We start from the raw sequence: 20,048 nt of genomic DNA, 5'->3' as shown, positions 1-20,048 counted from the left end.
TAACCGAAATCTCTATAGCCAAACCACCTTAACCGATTTCTCTCGTCTAAATCACACGAGCCACCTCTTTAAAGCCAACTAAGTGGGAGAACCATCACACTCCAAGCCTTATTACACATGATAGAAATCTTTTGTCCTAAAACAATATATGCTCACCAGTCACTCCTGCATAAAACGCAAAGCTCCACTGCACACAAAAACAAACCTGTCACAATCTCCATCACAATTCTCACCCAAACCAACAAAATGCTGCCAATCTTCTTCCCTCCATAACAAAGATTTTGATACTCTCTTACCAATATAAATACCACAACACTCCTCCACAATCCACTCGCCACTCTCCACCTAATTCCCATTGACTTCAATCCTCCCCCAAAAATTTAAAAGTCAAACATGGTCAGCACCACCATCCTCGACGCTCTCAACGTCCGCGTCGTTGGCTCCGGCGATAAGTACGTCGTCTTCGCCCATGGCTTCGGCACCGACCAGTCGGCCTGGCAGCGCGTTCTTCAGTACTTCACGCCATACTACCGCGTCATTCTCTACGACCTCGTCTGCGCCGGCAGCGTCAACCCGGACTACTTCGACTTCCGCCGCTACACCACCCTCGACGCCTACGTCGACGACCTCCTCAACATTCTCGACGCCCTCGGCGTCAACCGCTGCGCCTATGTTGGCCACTCCGTCTCTGCCATGATCGGCATCCTCGCTTCCATCCGCCGCCCCGAACTCTTCTCCAAGCTCGTACTCATCGGCGCTTCCCCGAGGTAAAATTAAAAGCCACACTTTCTCAAAAGCTAGAAATTTCTTCAAATTAATAATTACCCAATTCGATTTTTATCCGAATTAAAGAACCCAATTATTTAATTTTGTATTTAGGTTTCTGAACGATCGAGATTACCATGGAGGATTCGAGCAGGAGGAGATTGAGAAGGTGTTTTCGGCAATGGAGGCCAATTACGAGGCATGGGTCCAAGGCTTCGCGCCGCTGGCCGTTGGGGCCGACGTCCCGACAGCGGTCCGAGAATTCAGCCGCACCCTGTTCAACATGCGACCCGACATCTCGCTTTTCGTGTCTCGAGCCGTGTTCAACAGCGATTTGAGGGGAGTTTTGGGGCTGGTCCGAGTGCCGTGCTGGATAATCCAGACGGCGAAGGACGTGTCCGTGCCGGCGTCGGTGGCGAACTACCTGAGGGATCACCTGGGTGGTCGGAACACGGTGGTGATTCTGGAGACGGAAGGGCACTTGCCCCATCTGAGCGCCCCGGGTTTGCTGGCTCGGAAGCTTCGCCACGCCCTTGCGTCGTAGGTGGGGCCCGCCGGAGGGGAGGACTAGCTGAGAGCCTGCGAGGCGGGGTCAAGCGAGGGAGGTAATCAAGCAATAAGCATGGAGATGGCGACACGTGGTCCAATACCTGTGGACATTAGTCCTTTTGGTGCGAAAGCTGCGAAACTAGTTTCGGAAGGATAAGAATCTCCACGTGAATGTCACGTGATGACGTAGCCTTCTTTTGTCAGTTGGCAATGGCCCAATAATCCTCTTTTTCTTCTTCCATTGTTCTTGTGCTTCACGATTTTTCTTCTTTGCGTTGGAATCTTTGCTTTAATTCTGCAATTGTACTCGACTTCTTATATCCACTTTTTTCCTTTTCACTTTTTAAAATATATTCTCTTTGTTCCAAAATATGATTGTGTTTCGTTTTGAGGAATATGATTGGTTAACGGAAAGATGTTAACATAATTGAAATGAACAATTTGCGAAAGAAATTTGGAGCTGAAGTGGTTATGCACTTGAAATTCCAAAGATTTCTCATTTCCCTAGTTTCATTTGTATAAGAAGAAACAAGTACAAGTGAAATATTGATACAATAAGTAATTAGATCAATCTATCTAAATTATACATGATGACTAGAGATTACGAGTAAGGTTATCCGCCCCCATTATTTTTTTCCTCGTAAACACGAATCAACTGACCAGCAACTCCACTATATGTGAATCAGGTCCTTACAAGATTGAATGGAGCTATAAAGAAGATGATATGATCTGTACCGAATTGCGCTTATTTGTTCTTTATATACAAAATTTATTCCAATGAAGCTAATAATGGGAAGAAAGAACACAATTTCATTGCGGGGTACTTGTAACTTAGCGTCTTAAGATCATTCATTCTTACACTCGATGTTCCAAATTCATCTCTCCCAATATTTCTTGTATCAAAATATTATCTTGTTCATGCCCTGTTAATATTCTTAGACTAGTTTTTTCTTTTGGGCTTTTATTTGTAATTCTTCATGTGTAGCCCAGTCTTGGACTTTCCACAGACAAATTAACCCAGTCCATGGGCTGTGGTTGTGAAAGCCTTCTAATTGTTGCGTTAGCCTGTTGGGTTTACCGTTTTACCGAAGTCTCCACACAACTAATTATTTTTTCTTTTCTTTTTTCATTAGAAAACGATAGATACACATTCTTTTTAGCATCTCACGTACTTTCAATGATTGCTTCATTTGATTTATTCCCTTAATGATTTTAAATAAGAGGGGTTGTGTGATAAGCTCAAAAGGATGTGTGAAAATTAGTTCCCATTTCATTTTGGGGTCATTTGGGATTCGACAATGATCTCCTTCAAGTCAACCAATCAGACGATCGAAAATTGAGAAGGGTGTCTGAGAAGTAAAAATGAGTATGTGACAGCACGACCCAAAAAAAGGGTCAATACAAGGAATTAATCTAACCAATATATTTCAGTAATGAAAATTGTTGGTGTGCATATAAAAAAACTGATTTTCAATTACTTAATATGTAACACCATTTTGTTCAGGTCACTTAGTACTACAATCTAGTAGTACTCCTCTATACTTGTAAGTGAGAGGTCTTAGGTTTGATTTTCGTCAAAGACGAATTTGAACCACATTATTGCTAACTCATTGTGAGACTAAAATCACACCCTCTCCGTTAGTGTAGATAATATCGTTTGTTAAAAAAAAAAAAAAAAAAAAACCATTTTTTTTATTTGTCAATAAAAATAAGATGACTTTGTATCTGAAACTATTACAACATAAAATATTATCAGAAAATTAGATGGTCGCCTGCCCAAAATTTAAAAATATTTCATGGCTTTAACCAAGCTTTTTTTTCTTTTTCTTTACCCCCGCACATCAAATTTGATTAAGCATTTGACAATTGAAGGATGTAACTTGTGTGTGCAAAGTTGATGGGAAGCTTAGAGGAGGAACCAAAGTCAACTAATTAACCTACTAATCATGATTAACATCTACTAATACATAACAACTTGTCGAAAACTGAATAAAACACAAGTTAATTATGATCTTATAAGCTGGAGCTTTTGTGTGGTCAAAATTGGGTGCCAAAAGTGGTTGGGTAGAAATAGCAAAGTAGAGGGTCTATATCGTTACACCCCCGGATGACTCGAGCAAGACCTGGTCAGTTTCGAGCCACCCATGAACCCATTGGTGCAAACAGATAAACCACCGGAAAAAAAAAAAAAAGGAACGTCACTCCCAATTTTCTCAAAATGTTGGTCCAACATAATTATTTTTTGGTATGTAAACGAAATTGGAATTTATGATTAGTTAGGCTGCATAGAGATGGACGACTCAGTGAAGTGATGTGAAAGCTTCGTTGTCACAAGGAAACGAATGGGCAAACAAATGGTGATGTAATGGGACAAGTTGGCTTCTCTTTGAGCTCATGTTTTAGATCAAGTTTTCAATGTGCTCGGTACATCAAATGTCATAATACAATTGGTAGAATTTTTTTTTCTTTCAAATATCTAATCACTGGTGTTGTAAACTTATAGTGAACCGAGTCATGTTCCCGACAAAATTAATAATTTCTTCTATGTTTCAAACCTTCACCAAAAGTAGGTACATATAATCAAGTGGGTTGACTAAAATTGGATACATCAAGAAAGGTTAGGACATAAGTTAGAATTGGCCTTTTGTCCGAATTTAAGAAAGTTGCCGACGATAAATGAATACCTCAACATAAAAAATCTAAACATTACGTCTCCAAGTTGTTAAGATTTCAAAGTGAATCTAACGACTTGCTACTAATCAACATTAATATTTATTTTAATCTTAATCACATGTGTAGTTCGATAGGTATAGAGAGCCTTATACGAAAAATCAATAATTCAAATTCGCCAGATTTTTGGATGTGGAACTTTACACTCTTCGCTTCAACAACAGTGTTTCTATTGAAGCATGGACATAATTTACTATTTGTGCAATCTTTTACTAGTTTCGGGTAGTCTATCGTATTGTTTGTTCATCTTCTTTTGGACACCAAAATATTTTCAATAAATTGAAGATCAATAACTTGCATGCATTGTTTGTTCATCTTCTTTTAGATTCCAAAAATATTTTCGATAAATTGAAGATCAATAACTTGCATGCATGCATCACCAACAACGCCTCTCCTTCACCAACGACATCCCCTTTCTCGACTGCCTGGTCTTCTTATTCCGTGTTGATCTTCTTTTGTTCTCTTTCCTCTCTATCTTGGTATTTTTCGTGTCTACAAGTCAAATTAAATAGACATGACTTGAGAGAAATGACCTAAAAGGGATAGAGAAAGAAAATACACACAGAGTTGATGTCAACACCAACGGGTGAGAAGAGGTTTTTGATTCGTGAAATGATTTTTGCACTTCCCCTTTGTCCCTTCGTGATCATTCTTTATAAGGAAAACTAATTAAAATAGCTTGAAAACTTTGAGTTTTAACTATAAGGACAAAATAAAGAGTAAAGTGAATGGTATTATGATTGACTTTTTAGTGTAAAAATGTAGTCTTTCGTTAAAGTGAACAGTACTATGAGCTTTTCGTTAAAATTCTCTTCTTTATAATCTGCGGAGTTAACTAATTAAAAAAGAGAATCAGTTGATATACATAAATAAAAGAAGTGCATAAGAAGAAAAATGAGAAGTAAGAAATTTACTACCCCTATTATTATTGGTTCATTTTTCAATTATTTTTTTAACAGAAGTAGGAACTTAATTTGTTCAGAATGACTCTCATCTGTCTCAAAAGTCGATTGATGGGTTCTAATACGTTAGATATAACATATTCCTTCTGAAATCCTTATGATTAATTTGACTAGCTGGTAGTTGGTACTTCAAATTTTCATACACAAATATTGATTCACATATAACACTTAGGATCAAGGGACAAAGATTTTGACAAATATTTTTACACTTCTTTGTAGCATTTAGATCTTATAACATCTAACGGTCTTGATTAAGAGGAATTTGGAGACTTTTAAACATTAAATGACTTGGATCATGATGTGGATTATAACTAATAAGGAAAACACTACTTTAAGTTAAAAAGATATATCAAATAACAATCAAACTTTGAAATATCCAGGTTAAAAACCAGAAAAACAAAAACATGAAACATCCATCTCCCTCTTTGCCAATGAGATCTGCAACTTCTAGATGAAAACTCTTCTTTCCTTTTATCGAACAATGAACCCTAATTATAACAAAAATAAAAAATAAAAATCAGGCAAAGAGAGCATGAGAAGGGAGAGAAAATTCCGCAAATATCACCACATGCTTCTTGATTCGATTGAAACAAAACTATTATAAGCTACCATTTGATCTTTTTATTAAAATCAAACCTTAAACCCTAATCAACATTAGAATTGATCAAGAAACCAAAACATAAGAAAAAGGACTAAAAATGGTTAGCACTAGCATAGGCAAGCATTTGGCAGCATCATTGGTTTCAACCCCGCATGATTTATATTTGATCGAATTTTCATCTGGGTCTAGAGTTAGAGTTTGATGCAAAAACATAATGTCATTTTCCCCTTATTTGCAATCTCAAAACATTCTTCTTGAACCTGAAATTGCTACCTGTTGCTTTAACATCGCTGAGTTTGACGGTGTGAGTGATAGGAAGTCAAAGTGTTGAGGTTGGATGAAGCAATTGGGATGGTCGTGCTTCTACACTTGCATCCAAACATGCCATTTTCGTTCCTTCTTCGGGTTTTTTTTTTCAATTAATTAATTTACTTTTTTAATTAAAAAAAATCCTCTTAGTTATTTTGTTTTAATTGTTAGTTCTATTCCACGTCATCATCCAAGTCATTTAATGGATAAAAGTTTTCATATCTCTCTTAATCAAGACCGTTGAATGTTATAAAATCTAAAGCTACAAAGAAGTGTTAAAATATTTGTCAAAATGTTTGTCTCTTGATCCTATATATACACACAAATTTATGGTGCCGATTTATGACATCATTTTTTTTTTGGCATAATTTTTACACTCGTTTTTATAGTGCCCATCCCGTAATATATTTTAACGATGCAAACTGTCTATCTTTTGGGTCATTCCTCAAATATCATGTACCAAAAATCACTCAAATCTGAAACCATATAATCCTTTAATTAAGAGTTTAGGGTTTTTTTGTAGAATTGTATTCATCTATTTTCTTCACTACAAATAAATGTCTTAATGATTTTGGATTTGTCTATTTTTTTTATAAGAATGATTTATGAATGATATTATACAAGATATCGGTTTGGATCCTTAAAATATATTACGTAGTGAGCCTTACAAAATACATGTGTCAAAAGTTGAGTAGAAAAAAAAAATGACGCCACAGGTCCGCCTCATATTTAAAAGACCAAACAACATATAATAATTATTGTATATTCGTGTAGTTAACTTTTCTTCAAATTGATGATATATCGCTATCGTTTCTTGACAAATCATCTAGTAATTGTTGAAATAACAATCTATTATTTTGAAAAAGAAAAGAAAAGAAAAAACTATCTATAAACTTGTAACATGGATCGTGACATGCAAGCGAATGCGATGGGGACTGCATGGTGCATATGAATCTCACAAACCCTAACCCTAGAAGCCCGGCTCAATTATCTCTCAAATTTCAATCTATTTGTCAAGCACCTAAAGTAGAAATTAAGAAATGGAAAATCACGAAACCTTTAATTAATATCCATATTCCAAGCAACGTGTCAATAATTCAAAAGTTAACCCTAATTTTCTCAAAGCTGTTAGCACTTAACCGTCGTGAATGGGACCCATAACTGAGACCCATGTGATGGGACCAAACGACCAACCGCTATATTAACAGAAACTCGCACACGTGGCGAGCACTTGGATTGCATTTTAATAAGCTCCGAAATTAAAGGTTAATTGTAGGTCAAATTACACTTTGCATCCCTCAACTTTAGGATAAATAAAGAGGTTTCTTGCAAACTTGCCCCTCAACTCTTTGATTCCCATTTTGGTTCTTAAATATATGACAAAAGCGGTCACGTGTCAAGCACGTTGAAGAGATCATGTTTAAGAAAAAAATAATCGTTGGTTACTCAAATAATGAGTAGAGTTCCTATTCCAAACTGTTCGTTGCCAAATCATATATAGAACTTTTTTTTTATGATCAGATTGTTCATATTATAAATTACTCCATAAATATCGCCTCTGCAAAAGATAAACTAAAATAAGGTCGTGTAGTCATCGAACTGTATATAAACAGATGAATGAAAATAGTAAAAACATTATGAACCGTCTATGTATTTGCTACAATAGATCGACTAAACGGCCTTTAGTCTTAATTTATTTTTTGCATGTATGATCTTTATAAAGTGATTCATAATATGAACGGTTCTGATCATAAGTATAAAACTTTGTAATTTGAACACGAAGAGTTTTGAGTACGAGTTCTTACTCATCCTTAATTAGTTAAACATTATTCTTAACAAAAATATGTTGCCCCCTTTGCAAGCCCTTTCGCTTTGAGATTGGATCTTACCCGGAGACTTGATTTTTCTTTTTGCAAAAATAAAAAAACAATCGAAACCCAAATCATTTGTAAAGAAGATTGTTCCAAAGTGACATTAGCGTAACAAAAATATAAGTGGAATGTGGCGAATGCAAATAATGTCTTTAAATTGAGTTTGCAAAACATGAATGACATCCAATCGCTAGAAGTGGTGGCAACAAGTCCGTTGCAAATGTTAATGAGCAACTTTGTTCGAGTGGTCAGAATCCCCGCCACATATCCGCATCTTTCAACATTTCAACATAAGTAACTACTTGTACAAACATGTAAAAGTTGAAGGCCTAACTTGGAAGAAAATATTCAACCAAAAAAAAAAACTTGGAAGAAAATAAAGTCTCGAGGACCAAGGTGGACAAAACCCAAACATTTGGGCAGTGCCAGTGTGGTTTCCTAACGACAGTTGGGACATAACTTTCATTTCCTCATGGTCGTTCTCATGCACGCGAAGCTCGTGGTTTAAAAAAAAAATCAAACACTAAAAAACACTTGATTAGTTGATTTCTTAAAGCAATATCCCACTCCCACCAGCGACCCTTCGAGAGTTCATACTGCCTTTATCCTCTCCACTCGATTAATCATCGCTTTTTTATTCCTTTTTTTTTTCTTTTTAATACAATAAAAGGAAATATGAAACTACTCTGTACAATGTTTGAGTTAAGTCACAACGATTGGCGTTCTACTATAGGTTTTGTTGTTATGCTGGGGTCTAGTCTGACTTCTTGGGCATCAAAGAAACAACATACTGTTTCTAGATAATTTCCTGAAGCGGAATATCGAGTTATGGCTACTGCAACTGCATAATTGGTTTGGATTACTCAACTACTTGTAGATTTACGATTTTCACTCTTCTGTCACTAGTTTTACACTGTGATAATATATCTGCTACGGTTTAACTACCAATCATGTGTTGCACTCAAAAGCTAAACACATTGAAGTAGATTGTCATTTTGTTAGAGAAAGGTGCAACTAGGATTTTTACAACTTCAGCTTCTTCGTATGAGCAATATGCTGATATTCTAACCAAAGACTTGTGTTCACCTCAATTTGACTGTCATTGCTCCAATCTCATGCTTGGTAAAGCCTGTATGAGCTTTTGGGGGATGATAATTGTATAACAAATTATAAGTTAGTTTCTATAGGAATGTGATAGATGCCATTGATCCGATAGTTTATGTTAGTCACTTTAGAGTCGAATAGAAAGAAAAGAATATCATTCTCACTTTCTCTCTCTCTAAAGTTCTTGATCTATATCTCTTTCTTTAAGATTTCTTTCTGTTATCAATTACAAGTCCTCCATAATAATTTAATAACAAATTACCATTCATGATAATCGAACTTAAAATGATTCACTGACAACTGAACAAATTACCATTCATGATAATTGAACCTAAAACGTTTCACTGACAATGAAAGGAAAAAGACAACTGCTAAAGAGCGTTCGTTTTGCTTTGTTTAGTGGGAAGTAGAACATACTTTTCATTCCTATATTGTTTTCTCCCTCCTCAACTCCCACATTTGCCATATTAACCGATAAAATAACACACTAAATGCACTGTTGAGAATCACACTGGTCACTAGTGGTAGGCCAAGAGACACATTTCTTTCAATTTTTTTTGATACAAAGAAAGATAAGCTCCAAAAAGGCAAACCAAACTCAGCTCAATTCAATACTTTTATCACAAGCCTTACAAATCCTCTCGTAACACGGATATTTACAAGTTTTCGATTTTTTTCTTCCTTTTTTTTTTTTTTTCTGGTATTGTTTTTTCTTCTCTCTTTTTTACTCTTTGATTACATCTTACATGGCAACCGGCATTGTTACACCGGGGAGATCCGCGAGGTGGTGGGCCCACGGTGTTGACGTGGAGGCGAATTATAATGACACGTCGGGCGCTCGTGCAGCGAAGTTGCCGGATCTCGGTTGCCGGAGAAGCTCTGTCAATGTCTCCGCCTGTCCCCATAAAGACACACAAAACGACAATAAAAAAACCACTCAACCATCACCCAATTATTTAAAATATAATAAAAACGACAAAATAATTTAGTGGCTGAGAAATAATCAACCACGAAATGACGATCCTACCCATGGTCTAATGGCATAAATTATCAACATCATTGTGGGGGAAGGGGAAGTTGGATTTTGCATTTTATTTTTGAGCGAAGAAGTATAAATCGGAAAAAGAATATGCCACGTGGCCCACGCCGCAAGACAGAAAAACCCATTAAATTGGGGAATATTTTCAAAAAGCCCATGCGACGTCAGCGAGGGACTCGGGGGTTGTTGCCCACGGACCGATTGGCCCCGAGAAAAAAAAAGGAAGGAAAATGTTGATTGTTTTTTTTGGTGCCGGAAAATGCTCACCTTTTGCTTGGCGCGATTGGTGCCGGACTGAGACAAAGCGACGAGGGGAGGAATCGCTCCTTCGCGGGCCACCATATTACGGTGGACTTCACTGTGCTCGCAAATCTGCAACAAAATCGCAACCGATATCTCCTTCTGCCGCTGCGACCCCACCTCTATGATCTCCACCAGCACCGGAATCCCGCCTTCCTCCACCAACGCAGCGCGGGCCTCCGATACCGTTACGAGGACGCTCAGCACGTACGCCGACTTGTCCACCATGTTCGAACCGAAGTCCGACATCAATTCCACCAGCGGCTTCATGATTCCCGACTTGACGGCTCTAATCTTGTTCTCTTTGACTGAGCAGAGCGAGTACAGAGCCGTCGACGCGTCCTTCTTCCCACGAAAACCACCGCACTCCAGAAGGTTCACCAGCAGCGGAATCGCACCCGACCGTCCAATTGCGACTTTGTTCTCTTCGATTTGCGAGAGGCGGAGCAGAGCGCAGGCGGCGTTCTCTTTCGCCGTAGCGGTCCCGTCTTGAGCGACCGGACAAGCGGCTTGATCGCTCCCGACGAAGCGATGAGGTCCTTGTTCTCGTCGCACAGCGAAAGGTTGAGTATCGCGGTGACACCGTACTCCTGGAGCTGGAGATCGGTCGACGATAGGAGCGAAATCAACGGCTTAATCGCGCCGTTTCGGGCGATTTTGAGCCGATTTTCGGACTTGTTCTTGGCGAGGAGCCTGATCTCCATCGCCGCCTGCTTCTGCTCCTCAATCGAACCGTCTTCGAGGACGGCCACGAGCTGTTGAATCAGATCGTCGGAGTTGTCGGAAGCGCAGGCAATCAGAAGCCGCCGGCTCTGAGACGACGTCGTCGGAAACTCTTCGGATCGGTCGCTGTTACACTCGCTAAAAGCAGAAGAGTTGTCGCCGTTACTCATATCACTGAAGTTCCTCCCCATGTATTTGAAATTCGGGGGATTTTCCATCGCCATATCTGAAATTCCGAAATTCTCAGGCCTCAACACATCAAATCGTCACCGAAAAACTAGTCTGAATCGGCGAAATTTGTTATTTGGCGAAGTTTCGGGTTTGATTCGGATTTCGTGGGTTGGGGGCTCTGGTTTTTGAGAAGTAAGGAGGAGATGGAGGCGAAGATATAAAACAAGGATGTGAAGGGTAAGACGTGGAGGAACCGAGGAAGGCCTTTGGGGTCTCGCTGACACGTGCGCCTTTATTGAGAACTAGCAGTCGGAGTTGGGGGCGAGGCGAACACGTTCGAAGGGTCGCTTTTAACGCGTGCATGGAAGGTTCGCTCTTCGATGAAAGTTTTCCAAGCTTGGTCTTAACAAATGAAATAGGAAGAGATCATCCTAAGTACGTGGATTAAGTGATATAGATCTTTAAAATTTAATTTAATGGTTAAAAATATGAGATTATTTTAAAAGTTATAATAATTTTAACCATTAGATCAAATTTCAAGGATTTGAATGACGTAGAACGTTTAGCAGAGGAATTTGAAGCACAGCTTGATAGGCGCCAGGAGAAGACCAAGAGGTCATGAGTTATCCACTATGATTAATAGTATTCAATATGTGCAATTAATCTGGTATATCACAAATAGAATAAATAGGCAATGTAAGTGTTGCTTAAGGGCATCTTCTTTGTATTCCATATTAATCAAAATAATCTTTCAGAATTCTCTCATTTTCTGGTGGATTCCAGATGAATCTTTAAGGGTGAACGTGAGGATCCTATTGTTTATCATCTCGCTGCATCATTGGACCACTTGATTTGAGGATTTAGGTGGAAGAGATTCAGAGAGAATCTCTTTCTAATGAAATAAAATAGGAAATGGCATAGTATGTCACACCATAACATTATTTTAGATTACATTTTGTAAATCATATAACATAGTTACATCACCATAGTCTAATGATATTTCTCTTTACTTGTAACTAAAGATAGTTTAGGTTCGATTCTTACCGAATGCGAATTTGAACCACATTATTGTTAGTCCTATTGTGAGGCTAAATCCACTTCCTCTTCCTTAATGTAGATAATATCATTCGTTCAAAAAAAAAAAAAAAAGTTACATCATCAATTTATAAATGTGATCTGAAAAATTATTTTAGCTAATATTATTCTTAATTTTTCCATATGGTACTAATGTGTTCCGTTATTCCGTCGAACATAATTGTAAATAGAGGGTGATGCAAGAGAGACAATTTAATATGTCATGCACTTTCATATCATTAGCTATAAGCAATTAACCTAATAAATATTTAAAAAAAAATCTAGGAAAATTAGGTTTTAGACTATATTTTATAATCCACATGATGTAACAGTTGATGGTGGGAAATAATCTCACAATCAACTGTAAATCACATGGTTCACAAAATATAGAGTAAAAAATAATCTCCCTCGCATTTTTCTTACCGATATTTATTAGGTTTATTGTTTTTAGATAATGGTACGAAAGTTTGTGACATCCTAAAATGTCTTTGGTATGCGTATCTTTGACTTGATTAATGCTCTTATACGTAAATCGTTAATAGTAAATAATTACCTATTGATACATTTTAAAATTGATTCCAACCCATTGCATTTCTGGTTCAAACTCTCAATATATACCAAGTTGAACTTAAACAAGCAATTCATTGTCCTGATAATTAGAGCATCAACCCAATATATACCAATTTCAATCTCCCACTCTTGTTAGTAGAGATTAGTATAGTATGTCGATTGTAATAAATATAAAAAGATTTTTTTTTTAGTCAAAATGGTCTTTCAGATTAACATAAATCATCACTTTGGATATTGAGATTTGAACTTGATAGAAGTGGTCATGGAGTTTGTCCACCATCAATCAATTTGGTCATTCCATGAAAAAATCCCTTTTAAATAAGAATAAAATGACAAAAATATTCTCAATTTAATAAATCATGAGCCAAAATAATTTGACAAAAAGTGAAGGTACTTTAATCATTTTTTTTTTATTTAACAGTGATTTTTCACGAAAAAACTAAGGTGATTGACAGTGGATAAACTCAGAAACCAATTATATCGATTTTGAATTTTATAGATGAAAGTTAAGAATTATGCCAATTTAAGTGACTATTTTAACTGAAAAGTCTAAAAAAATTAACTCAAAGCCTCTCGTTCATTTTTCCCTGATTGGGACTCCAAACCTTATAATGGTATGGAATATTTTCAGCCCAGCAAAAAATAGCAAAAGAGAAACTGGAATATTTCATTCCCCCCGTACAATAAGGTATGTTTTGCGTTTTCCTACGTTTGCATGCTGGTTGTGTGCCACGTAGCACGTGAACAGAAGAATTTGATGGGCTGCACATGGTTTGGTCCAGTATTTGCGTCTGTACAGGTGATGGGGTTAGGCCTGCCTTTTAGCCGGTTGGGGCAAATTTATTTATATTTTATTTATTGGCAAAAAATAAATATCAAAGACCAAGATAACAATTTAGCATTTTGCAAAATTTGTAAATCATCTTGTCACATGAATCAATAATAATACAACATATGTATTTTTTATTTTATTTTATAATGACTCGACAAAAACCTGATTAAGGAGATACTTGGCTAATCTTTTGCTCCACATTCAATTCCTCATGGTTTAGTTCATTTCATGCTCTAGAACATAATAAAGGCTTATTCGGCCATAATAATCATTGAGATTGTTATAATTTTGTATTTTGATTCCTAAGTTTTAAAATCAATAGGTTTGGTCTATGAGTTTGTCCACCGTTAATTATTTTGGTCATTACGTGAAAAGTCCCTATTAAATAGGAATTAAATGACAAATATCCTCTTAATTTTTATCAAATCATTTAATCCATTGATTATTAAATTGGGGGTCTTTTAGTCACTTTGGTCTGTATTTGACAGAGTTTTTTTACATAATGACCAACATGATTGTTTGTGGACTAACTCATGAACCATTTTTATCGATTTTAAATCTCTCTCATGGACCAAAGTAAGGAGTTATGTCAATGTTAGATACCATTTTGGCTAAAATTTTTATTATAAAAAAAAAGAAGAAGGAAAACTAACAAAAATGACAAAATAAAGGTGTAAGTGAATAGTACCAGAAGTGATTTTTCAAGGTAAAAATGTCATTTTCGTTAGAAGTTAACAGTATCGGAAGTGTTTAATTAAGATTCCCTATAAAATATGCATCAAATTAATAATACGATATTTGTTGGGAATTTTTATAAGCACTCCAAAAATCTCATTCTACATTCCAAACTTTCTATATTAAGAAAGAAAAATAGGAATGTAGAATGAAAATTTTAAAGTACCAATAACACTTATCTATTTGTTTTAAAGAAATCAATAGTACATATGTCACTACTTACTACCGGAGACGCGATAATATTGAATAAGATATACTATTCGTACTAGTGAAGACTCAAATATTATCCATTAAATATTTAACGTAACAAATACGTCACGAAGTGGAATCAATCAAAATTTTAGAATCAATCACCATTGACAATATAAACAAACCAAAAATAATACTGAAGAAAAGTCTGGTAAGATACTTCACCGGATAATGCTAGAGTTGGACGTGGTCTGCGATTTGCCCAAATATTTATTTATGTTTGAAAGATTTGGGATTGGCGATTGGACTAAACTAAATAAACCCCAAAAGTTGTATATGATTACTTTTTTAATTTTAGCGTCACATTCATGTGCGTAAGTTGGCAATTTGGAGAGCTTAATTAATTAGGGATTTTAATAGAGAAATGTTAAGGGTTTCTCTTAAAAGGGAGAGCTTTTATGAATTTTTTATCATCTCACAGTTTAATATTAATTTACGTATCAACTTTTAATATATAGAATATTGTACCAAAACTTGAGGTGATAAATTATACACGGAAAGCTTCACTTTTGAACGAGTCTCTTAACATTCTCATTTTTTTTAACAAACTATATTATTTACATTAAGGGAGTTGGATAGTAAGATAAGCCTTAGTAATAATGTAGTTCAAATTCACTTTTAATGAGAATTAAATCTAAAATCTCTAACTTACAAATGAAAAAAAATATCACGAATCTTAGTACTAAGTTGCAGCATTTCTCATTTCATGTGACAGTTGGACTCTAATTAATTGGGAGATACCGGATACGTAATCAGATCACGTCAAAGAAGTGATGTTGTATAAGTGAAATGAAAATTAAAATAAAATAATATTGGAAATTTAAGTGGGTTAATAGTGAAAAATTAATTTCAACTCATGGGCTTCAAGTCCCATCCTCATGGGCTCTTTTTCTATGCAGAGGAAAAATGGTCCCCAAACTCTTGAAGCCCTTGTTATGTTTGTTTGTCTTTTCTTCTGGTTCAGATATAAAATCACACGTGAAAAGTTAAATGGTGAATCATTGGAAAATTAAATAGAGTTTTAACGAAAAACTTACAGTACTATTTACTTTAACGAAAAATCATATTTTTATATTAAAAAGTCAATCCTGGTACTATTCACTTTACCATTTATTTTGTCATTATCATTAAAACTCAAAGTTTTCAAGTCCTTTTCATTAGTTTTCCTAAAATTAAATACAATGAGGATCCTCTCCTGAGCTCAGGATGAGGATTCTCCTGACCTGCCCATCTGGATTGTTCAAATTTAATCCAACAGCTCCAAACAGGATGACCCTTTAAAAGTTATAATAATTGCAATCATTAGATTAAGTTTGAACGGCCCAAATGGGCTAGTCAGAAAAATCCTCATCCTGAGCTCAAGAGAGGATCCTCTTCTAATTAAATACATGCTCCCTGCTTATGACCCAAATATAAAAAATAAAAAAATAAAAAAAATAAAAAATAAAAAAACATGCAACCAAGCGACGGCGGATTTAGAAAATTTTCCTATTCGAGTTAATAAAACTCTGTACTCTAGTTTGACTCGCTGATTCTTATCCTACATTGGTTATTTTCAGGTATTTTATTAGGTATTTTGCTCCCGTGACAATATAGTATAGAAATCTCTCATTTAAATATGGTTAATATTTGATAGGCTTAACAGTTTCTCACATAATTGCTAGTTTGATATGAAACGATTAAAAATAATAAGCTTCGGATCAACTTGTTAACATGTTGGGTCTTATCAAATAACTAGTTAAGAACTTGTTAACAAGTTAGGTCATTATTCGAGTACCCGTTAAGATAATAAGTATGACACGAAAATGATGCGAAATAATAGGTTTCAGGTCAACCCGTTAAAGAGTTCGGTCGTTAGGATCTTCTGTTAAGAATCCATTAAGATAATGAGTTTGACATGACATGATCAATTAAGATAACATGTATGATACGAAAACTACATTAACACGACATACACAACCTATTTGCCAAGGAAAATTTGTTGATTTTGTAAGAATATGAGTATGAGATAGAGAAGTTTTAGGATCGGCTATAGGTGTTTAGTTTGGTAGAAAAGTCATATTGATAAAAGGAATGCTAATCCTTGACAAAGAAGGATTTTGTATAGCATTGAGATCAGAACAAGGAAACAAGTATTTGATTCCTATATGGATTTTAATAGGGGATCCTAATATGTTATGGTAAAGATTATATGTATATATATAGTGACCTCTCTTCTCACAGAATACACGCTCATATTGGACTTTAACCTCTTTGTAAGTCGAGTTCTTGATAATCTGCAAGAGAAGAGAAGGTTCACTGAAAGCTTGCTGCCATGGCTTCGAGTTCTTGAACTGCTGCAGGTATGCTTTTCTTCCTAGTTTTCTTATACACAAACTGGTTAAGTCTCTCTAGTTGTGGTTCATGTTTTGGTCTTGGTGTTTGTATATTCTAGTCTAACAGATTTTACATAAATATTAGCTACTAATATACAATATATAACATTGTTAATGTTACGTTAATATTCAATTACCATATCATCGTTCGAATCACTCCGTGTTAAGGCTGTTAGCAAGTTAATTTGAATTCGCTCAAAAAACGCGAGAGAAAAAACACATTGTGGGCCTCTTTGATGGGCCGGACCAAAACAAATGGCTCCGTCCAATCGAACACAAACCCAACTCTCCTCTCGTATCTCGCGTCTCCGAGCTCGTAGTCGCGCGCGCACACAGAGCCACCAAAAGCCCAAAGGCGGAGGAAACCCAAACCTGAGCAACAACCATACCATGGCGGCCCCAGCTATCGAATGGGTCCTTTGGCGGAAAAAGACTGCGGTGGCTGTGAGCTACTGCAAGCGCGGACGCGGTCTGATCAAGATCAACGGCTGCCCAATCAAGCTGGTCAAGCCGGAGATCCTCCGTCGGAAAAGCTAATCGTAAAGATGATTGTTCGTACTAGTGCCTATATCATTTAATCGCCTCCTTGAACAAAGTTCCGTTGTCTGATGTTTCCATTTTCATGTGCATTTTGCCATGAATCTGCCTGCCTTCTCGTTTCTTTTCCACCTTTATCTCTCAACCGATTGGTCTCAAAAGCCAAAGTTGTAGCTATCTATGTTGAGTACAGACTTGCCCCAGAGAACCCACTTCCTTGTGCTTATGAACATGCATGGCTGGGCGGCTCTTCAATGGGTTGCTTCTCACACAAGCAACAAAGAATCAGATGGCAAAATAGAGCCGTGGTTAGCCAACTATGGAGGTGAGATTGTACATAGGTGGTGATAGTGCAGGTGGAAATATTGCACAGAGCCTACGAGTTGAGAGCTTGTTTGGCATTTCTGTCCCACCCTTATTTTTGGGGTTCCAAACCAATTAGGCGATTTAGAACCTAGAGGTGAAGACTTTGATAAGACTCTGGTTTATAAAGGTTGGGACTTTGTTTACCCGGCCATCAACTCCCGGAGGCATTGACAATCCAATGGTGAACTTGGGTGCTCTAAGCTGCTGCCTGTGTGTGTTTCTGGAAAATATGAGCTGAGGGATCGATCGGGTGGTTTTGTATTATGAATTTTTCAAGGAAAGTTCGTGGAATGGACAAGTAGAAGGAGATCAGGATCATTTCTTGATCGAGACTGAGGGGAGATCACCAAGGGGGAACTGCATCCTAGCATTCTAACATATTGCTGGGAATGCTCCTAATCCACAAGGCATCCCGCAAAATTGATAAACTCGCGCGCATAACATGAACCAATAATATTGCAACACATGTTTTCTTATTTTAAAGATTATTTCATAAAATACTTCATGCTCAATGTAATGGTAAATTCATAAATTTTTCCAATCCGAGTTAATGAAACCTTGTACACTAGTTTGGCTTGTTGTTCATGACTTCTTACTCTACTCCGACTTTTGTGAGGCATTTTTCAAGCATTTTGCTCTCGTGACAATTGTGTTCAAGAAGAACATAAAATAAACCATGAATGAGAAACAATTATAAGAACCTGGGGCGTTTGAATACATAGGTCCATATGTGGATCCACTATCGCAATCAACTGATAACGAGTGCTACACGTTCGATATAGTTTGCTAAGCCATCAAAAGATATCAAAGTCTATTTGATAGATTTTCATTAGTGTCTAAAAAGGAAAAATTAAGAGCTCTTCTGCAAAAATTTTACCTCAGCTAATTGCAGACTTTGCAGTTAATTAGAATTCCTCCTAATTTTGTGTTTTAACTCTCAATGGAAGCAGATTGTGTTCACTGTTTAGTAAGGGGGACTTTCGACTCTGAACGAGAACAGTTTGTTTCGGTTAGTTTTTCTTTCACTACCCAAAAAACAAAACACCATATAGTATAGATTTTAAACCAGAAGCATGAAAGCTCTCGTAGCTCAGTTGGTTAGAGCACCCGTTTAGTAAGCGGGAGGTCTTGAGTTCGACTCTCAACGAGAGCAATTTCTTCAACCTTTTTTCTCTCTCTTTTTGGGTTCTGCAACTCTAGGGTTTTACATGAACTCCAGGCATTCTCTCTCTCTCTCTCTCTCTCGAACAAGCTTCTAAAAGTTTCTCTATCCTCTACCCGCAATATGTTGACCAAATGCCCTGCTCTCATTCCGCCATTGGCAAGAAATCTACAGGTCTCTCTCTCTCTCCGACTCTCTACTGGCAAGAAAGCCACAAAACCCCAGCGAAGGGTTTTACATTTTGAATTTTCTGTTATGGATTTTTAATGTATTGTTTAAATTTGCAGACTTGCTGAACAAGCAGTACAGCACTGACCAGAAGATCAACATCACCACCTACATTGAAACTGGACTTGTAAGCCCAAATAATATTTTCAACACTTTCTTTTTTTTTTTTAAATTTTGTTGGAAAATTTCTTTTTTGAATTTTTGGATTGCTATGTATTATGATGTGCTTTACGATTTGAATTATCAGTTGTTTGCTGGTGGGGTTTTTTAGGTAGTTCTTGAGTTGCTGCATTGGATTAGAAGCAATTGAATCAATAATCATCACAGTTGCATATTTTGGTTTGCTTAGTTCATAGAGGGAGAAAAATTGGATTCCTTTTGCCTTTTCCGAATCTATTGTCTTCAACTCGATCATAAACGACTTCTTGAAACGTTTCTTGTCAATTTTGTGGACTGGTTCTTCGGACGGAGCCATAAATTTCTTCTAGTGGGGGCAACCGAAAACAACTAAGAAAACTTTATTATAGATTGGTTATACGCAGTATGATATTAAGGATGATTTTCAAATGATGATGTATCACAATTCCAATGTTACAAAAATTTCAATATAATAAAGGAAAGTGGCAAAGTGATGAGAAAAATATAAGTACATGATAGGTGGAAGAGGGTTTTTTTTTGGTTTGAATGACAAAATAAGAGCACTATTGCTCAGATAATATTTGATATGAAATATAAGTCGAATGTTGGATATTGATACATATATTTTCTTCAAAGATAACCCAAGTATATTATATAA

The 20,048-nt window shown here is 36.5% G+C and overlaps 2 protein-coding genes and 1 non-coding gene across 3 annotated transcripts; 2 read left to right on the top strand and 1 right to left on the bottom strand.

The window, feature by feature from the left end:
- The first annotated feature begins 328 nt into the window (after positions 1 to 328).
- On the top strand, positions 329 to 1,663 carry LOC103945267 (strigolactone esterase RMS3-like). Its single transcript, XM_018646973.2, has 2 exons — positions 329 to 767; positions 880 to 1,663. The coding sequence occupies exons 1-2, from the start codon at positions 394 to 396 to the stop codon at positions 1,307 to 1,309; spliced, it is 804 nt and encodes a 267-aa protein (XP_018502489.1). The 5' UTR covers positions 329 to 393; the 3' UTR covers positions 1,310 to 1,663.
- Positions 1,664 to 9,410: 7,747 nt separating this feature from the next.
- Positions 9,411 to 11,360, bottom strand: LOC103945266 (U-box domain-containing protein 4). The gene is given in 3 exon segments (XM_009355813.3): positions 9,411 to 9,786; positions 10,198 to 10,718; positions 10,721 to 11,360. Coding segments are annotated over 3 exon segments (1,056 nt in total). The 5' UTR covers positions 11,178 to 11,360; the 3' UTR covers positions 9,411 to 9,708.
- A 7,581-nt stretch (positions 11,361 to 18,941) lies between these two features.
- TRNAT-AGU lies at positions 18,942 to 19,015 on the top strand. Its single transcript has one exon. It is a non-coding gene; the product is annotated as a tRNA-Thr (tRNA).
- Positions 19,016 to 20,048: the final 1,033 nt, after the last annotated feature.

Source organism: the organism of the source record quoted next, unplaced genomic scaffold (assembly GCF_019419815.1).
Source record: "Pyrus x bretschneideri cultivar Hongxiangsu unplaced genomic scaffold, Pyrus_bretschneideri_v1 Contig15, whole genome shotgun sequence".
NCBI lineage: Eukaryota > Viridiplantae > Streptophyta > Magnoliopsida > Rosales > Rosaceae > Pyrus > Pyrus x bretschneideri.
The sequence above is the reverse complement of the archived record's forward strand: the minus strand, read 5'-3'. Positions and strand labels throughout refer to the sequence as shown.